Below are 11,791 nucleotides of genomic sequence, written 5' to 3'. Positions count from 1 at the left end.
GGGAAGGTGTTCGATATTTCTCAGATGCAACAGAAGTTATCATCTGGTCCAACGTACCCATTGTACAGATGAGGGAACTGAGGCCCCAGTTCATCAAGCAGTCAAAGCAGTCTGCCCTCTGGATTGCCAGCAAAGTAGCGGGGCACGTACGGTAGGGACTTCTGCCGGGTCCTGCCCGGTCCACTTAGCTGGCCTGTGGACTCCGATCCCCCCGGCTATGCAGAAGGACCACCACCCGCTCCCTGCCCCCTCCTCCCGCTGCCACCTGGCGAGGCCCCGCCCTGCCCAGAGTCTAGACGGGAAAAGTGCGGGCGACGCCCCGGAAGGAACCGTTCGTGCCTGGGGGGGTGTGGCTGCTGGGGACGGTCGCCACCTTGGCGACCCCCACCCTCGGACAGCTTGCATCGGGGTGCAGTGCAGGGGCCGCGCCCGGGCCGAACCGGGGCGAGCTCAGGACCCGGCGCGGGGCTGGCGCTCCAGGCCGGGGGTCGGGATGCGCGGGGCGCGGGGCTCTGCCAGGTGTGAGTGCGCGGGGCGGGGCGGGCCGGGGCGGAGCCGGGCCCGACCCCTCCTCCCGGCCCTCACCCCTCCCACTCCCGGCCCGGGATTAGCGACCTGGGAGCGCGAGCCCCGCGGCCTCCCCGCCACACTCTGCTGGGAGCGGCGGCCGCGACGGCACCATGAAGAAGTCTTACACAGGTGGGCGCCGCGCCCGGAGCGGGGTGGGAGGTCGGGGTCCCGGGGCAAGCTTTGAGGTGTGGAGAGTCCCACCGGCCAGCTGACGCAGCTGCACCCCGGATCGGGGTCGCTGACCAGAGGCTGGGCCCCCCCCCCAACTTTTCTCCTCTGCTTCTACGTCGCCGCTCCAGGGTCTCGGCCCGCGCGCTAGTCTGAGACCCCTGGTGCCCTGGGGAGTCCAGGTGCTCGAACTCTCTGACCCCCAAGACGGTTGGGCCCCGATTCTGACCCTGGCGGAGAGTCTCCTGCCCCCATCTGTCGGCCGCTACTCGCTCAGGTGTCTGGAGGGGCCGCTGTGGGAGGCGCTGCCCTGCGCTGGCCTTCCCTCCTGTTCCCCCTCCTTCCCCCTTGTACCTTCTCCAGAATCGCTGACTTGACAGGGGCCGAGAGTCCGGGCGTTCTGGGTCCCCCTCGTGCGTCTGTGTGCGTGGGAGGGGGCTGTGTGGAGGATTTCCTTGGGGTCAGCTTCTAGGACTGGTGGTCCAGGTCTTAGCATCCTTTCTTCAGGGGAATTCCTGTTATTCCTCTACCCAGTGGAGCACCGGAAATTCCGGCTACTCCTGAAGCCCACTCGGGTGCGCCTTTAGGGTGTCAGGATGCCTTTGGTTTGCTGGCATCCCAGCTTCACTAGCAGGCTTGACAGGTGAAGGGGCCTGGCCAGTTCCTACCAGGCACTCAGGATCCTTTATAAGCATTTTCCCCTTGGGTACTCTGAAGTTCCATTTTGACGATGGGTAAGCTGAGGTCACAAGTTTGAAGGTCTTATTAAGGGGAATCTAGATCTGTTCTTTTTTCCCTTCCTTTTTTTAATTTGTGATTTTCCCCAAAGGATCCAGGCTGGATCCTTTGTCATCCTCAGTGGTCAAGTTATAAACGGCATCTCCTTCTGCTAACCCTGCAAAATTTCTCCTCATGTTCTTCCCCTTAATCTACTCGGACATGAAGTTTTCTGCCAAGGACTCATGAATTAATTTTTCTTGATAAGAGGACACAGTCATGGTACTTAGTTGGAGCTGAAGAAGTCTTTTGGGCCATCCCTCTGCCTTTGGGACATTTTCCCAGTCTTCTCCAGCTTTCCATGTTTTCCAGAAACAAAACGAGTAATAAAGAATAACTCATCTCAAAGAGAATTACTCAGAATTTCCCCTAAAATGGCCTTCCGGGTCAGTGGCTTAGAATGTCAACTTTCACCCCCTGTTGCAAACAGCATGGCCCTCACCCATCCTGAACACAGCTCCCTCTCTGGAGTGTGGGGGCATTGATGTAATGGTGGAGAAGGAGGGGGCTTCCAGGTGGCATAGGCGAGGGTTTGGCGCTGGGCCTCTCTTCCCAATGTGTCCCACATACTTGAAGTGGTTGTGGGCATCGCCCTTCCCCTGAGTTCGGCAGCCCAGTGTGGCCCAGGGACACCAGCTGGCTCTTGCCTTTGGCTCCTCACACTTTGCCTGCTGCTGATCAGTCTGGCCACCACAGTCCCCCCGGTGAGCTGGCCTTTTCCTGGGGGGACTTTGAGACCCTCCTACACAGATGCCAGAGGGCCTCTGAGGCAGGCTGGATGAGTCTTCTCCATGCCTGCTCCCTCCTGCCCTGGCGAATTAAAAAAAAGGAAGAAAAAAAAAAAGGAAGGTTTCAAAGTAGTGTTCACAGGTGGGTAGGAACCAGCTCTTGTAAAGGCGGCCTTCCTGTCTCCGGTGTTTACCTGAAGGGGCAGGGCCCTTGAGGACGGGCCTGGGAGAGCTTGGACCTCTTCCAGCTTCTCCTGGCGGTGGTCCAAGGTGAGCTGGGTCACCCTGTTGCTATTGCATGGGGCTGGGCTGGAGGGGGCTGGCCCAGGGGCGGGGTGGCCCCTTGGTCCCCTTCTGAGGGGGGTCCAGTTCTGTTGGTGCCCTCTCTCGTTGCAAAGTCAGACTGACTCCCATGTAGCATCAGTGCCCTGAAATTAGGGAACACATCAAACTGTGAAGGATCCCCAGTGTCAAAAAATTCAAGGACAGCCAACCAGGAGCGCTTTTATTTTTCACCTGGATTGAGTGGGATTATTCCTTTGGGACCTATTTGTGGGCTCAGAAATAAATTGAGAGACTTCCATGGTGCCCCAGTGGCTAAGACTCTGCGCTCCCAGAGCAGGGGGCCTGCCTGGGTTCGATCCCTGGTCGGGGAACTAGATCCCACATGCTGCAACTAAGATGCACTTAAGCCAAGTAAATAATAAATGTTGTTTAAACGCTAAAAAGGAAAGAAGAAAATCAAATATGTTCTCAGTAGAGCTGGCTTGAGCACTCACGAGTCTCTGAAAAGGGAGGAATTTTAAAAATATGTTTGAGGGGATCCTGAGTGCCTTAGATAAACACTCACTGGACCCACATTATGCACTGGGCCTGTGCAGCCAGGGCCTCGAGGATACAAAGATGATGGAAACACATTGTTTGCAAGCAAGATGCATTCTCCTGGGAGGCAGGATGCAGGGTGTTAACCTGGCTAGTTAACACCCCCGATCCCCCACCAAGTGGAACAGTCTCCAAAAGCTACTGGATTGCCCTGGGTAGGGGAGGTTTCTGGGGGAGCCGAGATTGAGTGGGCCTTGGAGAATAAGAAGCTTTGAGAAGGTGGAGAATAAAGAGGGTCCTTCTAGGTGGGGAATAGAGTGAGTGCCCACTGAGGCTGCAGGATGCCAGGGGCTTGTGTGGGAACAGCTCTGTGTCTGGCATTTCCAGTTCTGCTCCAGGCACTTCCTGGATGCACCTCGCTTGGTGTTCCAGGCAGGCAGAGCTGCGGGCAGTGTGGCTCAGTGGTTCACAGCACAGGCTCCCGGAATTAAATCCTAGGCTGGCACCTCCTCCATCTTGTCATGTGTCCCGTTTGCCTCATCTGGTAGACAGGGGCAATGCTGATTTGTTGTAATGATGAAATGAGCTCATACGTGAAAGGCTTGAATGCCTGCGCCATCCGTAACTTGCTTCATTATCCTTATCACTCGCAGGGAGCACATGCAAGGAGGCTGTGTGTCACCAGCTTTGCTAGGATGCCCAAGGGGGCTGCTGGCACCCTCCCTGGGCCCCTGTTGGTTTGGAGACTAGGATTGTGGCCCAGGCTTCTCCCTCAGCCCTTTGGCGTCAGAGTGGGCTGCTGTCGAAACCTTTCCAGTGTCCTGAATTTGGGACTTCTGGTTGCATACTGTGCCACTGTGCCTTCCAGTGGCCCTGGATCTCCTGGGAATTCTCAGTGCTGAGGGTGCTTAGCTGAGGTCCACGAGCCACAGAAATGGGGACTAAAATCCAGCCAGTGTGCACTTGGGGAATTATTCGGAGATGCTTGGTAACTTTCAGGAGATCTCTGAAGCAGATAGTACCTGGCCTATCAAAGGTTGAAAAGCTCTTGCACTTACTACGCAGAGCCCTGGGCAGGGCGGGAGGCTGCAGTTAGAGAGATCAGCCCGGTGAGCAGCCTTCCCCACGCCCAGCGCTGGGGGAGCTGAGTTCTGGGAAGCGGAGAGGAGAGGAGCAAGTCCTGGAGCAGGAGCCGGGGGTGAGGAGCGGGATGAGGGCGAGGAGCGCTGGTGAAAGGCCGGTTCCTTCCTCTTCTGGCGCTGCCGCTCCGCCCCGCTCTGGCTGCCGCACCTCTGCCTCCTCAGGTCCCAGCCTGCTCGGCTCCCGCAGGGACCTGGGCGGAGAGAAAGAGCCACCTCAGGCGGTCTGTCCATGCCTCCCTTGGACTGGTGCCCAGGGTCCCAGACCCCTGTGGACCCAGAGGCCCTCCCAGTCCTTGGGGAGCTGGCAGAGCCTGATCCTGCAGCCCGTCCCCTCCCCAGCCTGTTGGCAGTTTTCTGCCCACTCCTTGGGTTCACCTCTTCCCCCACCGCCCACCCCCACCCCCTGCCAAAGTCACTGCTTGTCAGCATCTTCCCAGCCTGCCCTGAGGGGTTCCAAAAGCGGAGTGCCACGCACCTGGTAATGCACCTGACTTTGAGACAACCCACCCTCCTCCTGGAAACCCCCTGGGTGAGCCCGGGTGCTGAAAGGACACGAGATAGCCCCTCAAGGGCAGTGGTCTGGAGTGTATGTCCAGGTGGAAGGACGGGCCGGTCATGTGCCTGGAGCTCCCGTGTGTGAGTGTCAACAGAGGGCATCTTACCAGGGACTCCAATAGCCAGAAAAGGCACCCCCCACCATCCTCCGCCCAGCGTCTTGGGCGACCGTCCTCTGAGACTCCCTGCCCATCCCAGGCCCCACGGGGATGGGACCTGGGGGCGGGACCTTGTTTCTGCACGCACTGCTGTTTGTCCATGAGCAGCCTTGTGTGGGCTCTGCAGTTTGCTTAAGATGTACTTGATAAGAAGGGTTCAGCACACAGCGACACAGGGCCCGGCCCCCGGGGCCTTGAGCGCCAGTTCCTGGGCGGATCCCGCTGGTGGCCTTTCGGGGGGAGGGGGACTGGAGAGAGAGGTCCCAGGCCTTGAGGGGCGGAGGGGCAGGTGGGGGGAGTAAGTGGTGGGTGGGGAAGGAGGTGACCTGCTGGGTTTCTGCACCCCTACAGGAGCTATTGCTTTTATATATATATATATATATATATATTTTTTTTTTTTTACTGTGCTGGGTCTTCCGTGTGGCATGTGGGCTTTCTCTAGTTGTGGCTTGCCAGCTTAGTTGCTTTGTGGCATGTGGGATCTTAGCTCCCCCATCATGGCTCAGACCCGCACACCCTGCTTTGCAAGGTGAATTCTTAACCACTAATCACCGGGGAAGTCCCTGGAGCTGTAACTTTGGAACACCCCAGCCATAGGCACCACCAGGGGACTTATGGGGGATCTGTGGGTATGAGTGGCCGGGGATGCCCCCTGGGGACCCAAAGGTTACACAAAAGGTTACAGACCCCACAGTGCTCTAGCAGAGACCTTGGCCAGTGAGTCCCCATGGCAGCTGCAAGAGATTGCCTTTCCAGAAGCACTGATGGAAGGGAGCCTGTCCTGCTGGTCACAGGCCTCTGGGGCCAGGGGTCCTGAGGTCAGGCCTGGGACCATGGGTCCCTGAGTTTGACAGGAGAACTGAAGGATCCCTGAGGCCGGTAGCTAGTCAGCCTGCTCCTTCCCTGTTGGGCAGCTGTAACTGGGCCCAGAAACTCTGTTGAGAGGCAAAGTACCCATGGTTTTGCTGGAGCAGCTGGGCTGAGCTGGGGGTGCCCATTTTGCAAGTTCCTGGCCTGTTTTGAGCCTCCCTGTAGGTTCAGTTATTCTTCCTAGAAGAGTCGGCCGGGTGTCCCTGACGGCTGGCTCCTTCCTACAGGCTGGTGACTTTCAGCACCGCTCTAGAAGGGCGTTCTGGCCTCAGGTCTCCTGGGTTGACTGTGGCCTTCTGCTCCCAGCCCAGTTTCTCCCTGCCTTATCTCCCTGTCCCCACCCTGGGGGCCGGGTCCATTTGCAGCCCACGTGAAGGGGGGGGCATTGAGGCGCTGCCCGGGGGAGGGGGAGGCGGCTCCGGGCGTCTTGCTGTCAGTGGCCTCTTGGAAGCCTTGCAACAACCGAGCTTTGTTCCGGGCCTAATCTGACCTGGTTCTGCGAAGCGTGACTGCTGGCAGCCTGCAAGCCTCTGAGATAGGAAGGGGGAGAGGAAGATGATCCCAGCGCACAGGGCAGCCGGCTGCCCGCCCTCTCTGGATGGAGCTTGAGTCCTGGTCATCCTCTGAGCAATGCTGGCTTTGTGACGGGGGAGAGGAACCCTGGATGGCCGCTCCAGCCTGCGTCTGTGGCCCCCAGCTTCCCAAGGGTCCCTGGAAGTGCTGGGTGGGGTGAGAAGGGCCATATCAACCCCCTCCCCAGGAAGGAGTGCCCTCCCCGGCCCAGGGTTTCAGAGGCTGGACCAAGGCAGGAGGGATCCCCATGAGAGATGGGGGTGACCTTGCCTTCTTTCTGGTTCCTGGGGAGGCCTTGCTCCCCCCAGAACTCTTAAAGGGTAGGTGTACTGTGAAGCCTGGGCTGTGACTGGGCCCTGCTGGGCCTCTCAAGGCTGTACCTGGGAACCAGGGACTGGCTGCGTCCACCCTAGACCTCCCTGAAAGTGTGCCTGGGCCCCTTGTCCTGGCTGGGCCAGGCGTGTTGGGGCAGCCTGGCCGGGGATCACTCCCACAAACATGGTTACCAGGAGGGGCTGGGCAGACCTGGGCAGAGGCGAGCTTGGCAGGCTGCCTCGGGCTTGTCCTGTCGATCAATCTGATCCACATCCTGGGGCTTTCACAGCCCTCCCCTGGACTGTGCCTCCTGTTTCCACCAGGATCGGGGCTCAGCCGGAGAGTAAGGCTCCTGTAACCCAAAGCCACTTGGAAGTGGGTTAAACGCAACCCCTGTCATCTTCCAGCCGAAGGACTGGGCTAATCAACCCGGAGGGCTGTCGGGGGGTGGTTTGCAAACCTCACTAGTGGACAGGTGACTTGGACCCTAGTTGCAGGGCCCCGGCGCAGGTGTTGGGTTTTTGTGCAGAGGTTACCCAGTGTAGACGTCGTGGGGACAATGCCAGGTGGTGGAATGACAGCCGCGTGCACATAGGGGCACATAGTGGAGTGTCGTGGGGGCCGGCGTGGGGGAGGTAGGCTTCCAGTCCATGTCAGGGGCTCCGAGGGGTGTTGAACAAACTCTGAGCCTTGGGGAGCGGATCTTCCTGTGGCAGTGTTTTCCTGGTCCCTGGGGACTGATACTCTAGCTGCCAAGACTGTGCCTTACTTTACTTTTAAAAGGAAAACTTTGTAAAAGACACTGTATCTCTTCTCTCTTGCCTTGTTTTCTTTAGTTGTTCGTTTTGTTCATGTGGTGAAGCTCAGTCACTCAGCGGTGTCGAACTCTTTGCGACCCCATGGTCTGTAGCCCGCCAGGCTCCTCTGCCCACAGGATTTTCCAGGCAAGAACACTGGAGTGGGTTGCCATTTCCTACTCTGGGGGAATCTTCCCGACCCAGGGATGGAACCCACGACTCTGGCTTCTCTTGCATTGGTAGGTGGATTCTTTACCACTGAGCCACCTGGGAAGCCCCAGGCGATCTTGTTAGTTACTTGTTACCAAACAATGCGAACAGGAAATTAAAAGGACAGATTCTCCAGTCCCATCGGTTACAACATTGTTTTTTGTGTTCCCTTTGGACTTGTTTCCTCATGCACGGGTCGTATTGTTTGATTTAATTACCAAAGGGATATAATGTTTTTTCAGAGAGTTGCATATTCTCTGTACAGATCATCTTTAATTCTGCTCTTTTCACATGAAAATCAGATCCCATGCATGGATCCCCTAATTACAGTTTGAATGGCTCTTCAGAGTGGGTGTTGCTGAATTTACTTAGCCATCCTCTTGCCAGAGCACTTAAATAGTGTGCGGATGCTGGCGTTTTTCCTTGGTGGTGGGCGTCCGTGACCCTCAACCGAGAATGCTGTGCTGAGCTGGAGATGTTAACAGTAGCCATGCTTACAGCTGTGAGACACGGACTGGCTAGATACTGGAAATTTTTGGAGGCAATTAATTTAATAAAATACTGCCCAAGATGATTCCCTTCTCCAGCATTCCTGGGATGGCTCCAGAAACCAAACAAGTGTTCTTTTCTTTATACAGTTTTCTTTATTTATTTTTGGCTGTGCTGGATTTTCGCGGCCACACGGGCTTTTCTCTAGGCATGCAGGCTTCTCATTGCGGTGCCTTCTCTTGCTGCGAGGCAGGGGCTCTACGGTGCTGGGGCTTCAGCGGTCAGGGCACGTGGGCTCACTAGTTGCAGGTCCCCAGCTCTGAGAGCACAGGCTCAGCAGTTGTGGTGCATAGCCTTAGATGCTCTGAGGCATGAGGGATCTTCCCAGTGCAGGGATCGAGCCTGCATTGGCAGGTGAATTCTTTATACCATTGAGCTGCCAGAGAAGTTCCAAACAAGTGTTCTCAACCCAGCAGTTATTAAGAGTTTTAATGAACAGAAAATGCCATTTGCCCCAACTATCAGCCTGCTTTTAGCCGCTGACAAGTCCCAGGGTTTACTTGGCCTTTAAAAGATCTGCCCTGTTGCCTACAGCCTGCGATTCCTCTCTCTGGCTGGCACATGATGCCAGCTGCTCCCCCCGGCCCCCCACCTCTCCTCTCCTTTTCTTCTTTGGCCCCTACGGGATGCAGGAGGGGGTTTCCTTGCTTCCTTGGGCCAGCCTGAATGCCCTAGTCTTAGAGGTGGGCTGCCTGCCCCCAGGTAAGCAGCCACCTCTCCTGGAGATCATTCATTCTGCTGCCAGATTACTTGGGCCGTAGTTTCTTCTGGAACCTTCAGGCTCCCCAGGCCAGGCCACAGTGCTGCCTGTCCGGCCGACCCTCCGTGGCGGCTCTTTTGTTTCTCTCCCCTCCCAGGGCCGCTGCCCCTGAGTCCCCGATCGCACTTCCCTATGTGTATCCTGGATTTAATCTCACGAGCATTGACAGGTTGAGTGAGACACATCTTCGTCTTTGGTGACCTGCTGCCCATTAAGCAGGACTCAAAGGATGGTTCAGCCTTTCTCACATTCTGGGGCGCCCCCTTGCTGCTCCTTTTGTCGACATTGGTTTCTGATCGCTAACCCTCCACCTTATCCAATGGATTTGGTCCATTGGCCTTACTTTGTCTGTCTCCTCATCGTTCTCACGTGAACAGTTTGCTTGTGGCATGTGAACCGGGGTCTAACCAGGAAACAACATTTAGCTCCAGCATTTAGAACGGAAAGACTTAAATGTACAGAAGATGGAGAAGCCACAGGGCACAAAGAGGCAGCCAGGTTTGTGTGTGGGGTTTATACAGCTCTTTAACGATACGCATGGAATTATATGTGGACAATGAGAAAAGAAATTTGAGATTATAAATTTTAAACAGTGGGCAAATTTCCTAAGCATCCCCCAATTCAGAAAGCTAACATTATTTTTTTTTTAATTAATCAACTACTTGTCCTGTCTCCAAAGTAATTTATTTTCCTACATTTTTTTGGCTGAATACTGCTTGATCACTTCTTTATATGATGACTGTGTAATATGGTTTTTTAATTGAGAGAATAGAAAGTTAATTCATCTCTTAGTTAATCAAAATTTAGGAACTTCCCTGGTTGAGTGGAGAGGGTCCAGTAATTAAGACTCTGCCCTGCTGTTACAGGGGACGACACAGGTTTGATCCCTGGTTGGGGAACTAAGATCCTGCATACTGTGCAGTGTGGCCAAATAAATTTTTTTTTTAATTTAATTTTTGCTTTTGGTAGTTGGGATGTGTGAAAAAGGGTACTTTAACTCAAAGCTTGTGGCACCTGCTGCAATTTTTCATCCTATAAACACAAGAATCCTGATAAATTCCATTTTCGTGTGATTCCCATCCAGAAAGAAAGAGACAAGTACGGGGCATTTGTAACTGTATGCGGTGTGCATGAACGCTGAGTTGCTTCAGTCGTCTCTGACTGTTTCCCTGGTGGCTCCTGAGTAAGAATCCGCCTGCAGTGCAGGAGACCAGGGTTCAATCCCTGGATCGGAAAGATCCTCTAGAGAAGGAAATGGCAACCCACTCCAGTATTCTTGTCTGGGAAGTCCCAAGGACAGGGGAGCCTAGTTCGTGAGGTCACAAGAGTCAAACACGACTTAGCAACCAAACCACCAGCAGCCTCTGGCTCCCTGTGCTTCAAGTCTTGCTCTCCCACACTACCCACGGTTTTCTGGCAACAGGTACTGCAGGACACATTCATATCTTTTTTCCCATTAATTTTGTTATAATTTTTTTTAACTTTTAATTTTGTATTGGGGTATAGCCGATTAACGATGTTGTAACAGTTTTAGATGAACAGCGAAGGGACTCAGCCATATACCTGTATCCATTCTCCCTTAAACTCCCCTCCCATCCAGACTGCCACAGAACGCTGAGGAGAGTTCTATGTGCTCTACAGGAGGTCCCTGTTAGTTATCCATTTTAAATACAGCAGACTCATCCCTATCTTATTCCTTCGGATTTTGCACAGTAGATTTGGGAAAGTAAGTAGGAGTATTCCTGGCCTTAACATGGGGGTGACAAGCAGTCACTTAACTATGCATGGAAATAACTGTAAACCTTGTAAATAAAGCCCACTGAAATCCAAACTATTCTCCCAATTCAACTTTTCATTAGCAGGAGCCTCCAAAGGCCAGCCACCCCTCCATTGGTACCATACACAGGAGAAAGGACAGTGGGCAGGAACTCAGAGTAGAAGGAGAAAGCAATCGTAACCGATTGGGGTTAAAATTTTTTCCATTTTGCAAATTTTGCAAAAACACTTGACTATGTGAATGTATTTCTATGGCCTTTGTCAAGTACCTTGAAATGGGACGGACCTGAACTAAGGACCTTGGCGTTTGATGTTTCTTAGCTTTTTGGAGACAATCAGAGATCAGCAGGGGAGAAGTCATTACTCCCCGTCCACCCCCCCCATCAAAGGATCAGAGAGAGGAAGGCATGTTATCAGAGTCCGGGGATCAGCGTTACCTGATGGAAGGCTGGACAAAGGTGAACCTGCCCGGCCGGAGCTGCAGCTGCAGAGTAGACAAAATCTGCTGTTGGAGAAACCTTCCAAGGCTGAGAGCCGGGGAAAGATCCACCCTGGTTCTCCCTGGCTCACACCTTCCAGTCTCCTCCTATAGGTGGAATCCTGCCGAAAGGCTGTAGACCTGGGGACTCAGAGACCTCAGCCTGCAGAGGTCAACTCCTCTGCCGCTAAAGAGAGCCTGGGAAGGGAGAAGGGTGAGGGTTGCATTTCTGCTTTAAATTATCTGTTGTTAAGCTGAAATTCAGACTTAGCCGTCGTGCTTTTTCATTGTTTTGTTTTGGCCATGCTGCTCAGCTTGCAGGATCTTAGTTTCCGACCAGGGATTGAACCCGTATCCTTGGCAGCGAAAGCATGGAGTCCTAACTACTGGACCACCAAGGAACTCCCAGTTCAGTTCAGTTCAGTCGCTCAGTCATGTCCGACTCTTTGCGACCCCATGAATCGCAGCACGCCAGGCCTCCCTGTCCATCACCATCTCCCGGAGTTCACTCAGACTCACATCCATCGAGTCAGTGATGCCATC

General features: G+C 54.6%; 1 protein-coding gene across 3 annotated transcripts in view; it reads left to right on the top strand.

Moving 5' to 3' along the window:
• The first annotated feature begins 592 nt into the window (after positions 1-592).
• The window catches only part of SEPTIN9 (septin 9), a 180,536-nt gene continuing 169,337 nt past the window's right edge, over positions 593-11,791 (top strand). For 2 of the 3 annotated variants that reach the window (XM_027974158.2, XM_027974155.2), the window contains exon 1: positions 593-699. In XM_027974158.2, the coding sequence (XP_027829959.1) occupies positions 681-699 (19 nt within the window). In that variant the 5' untranslated portion in view covers positions 593-680. Of the gene's footprint in view, positions 700-7,514; positions 7,715-11,791 lie in introns of all 3 variants that reach the window. The other variant, XM_060394975.1, reaches the window with a different exon arrangement.

The sequence above is a fragment of the Ovis aries genome, chromosome 11 (assembly GCF_016772045.2).
Source record: "Ovis aries strain OAR_USU_Benz2616 breed Rambouillet chromosome 11, ARS-UI_Ramb_v3.0, whole genome shotgun sequence".
In the NCBI taxonomy this organism is placed as follows: Eukaryota; Metazoa; Chordata; class Mammalia; order Artiodactyla; family Bovidae; genus Ovis; species Ovis aries.
This window is presented reverse-complemented; position numbering and strand designations above follow the sequence as displayed.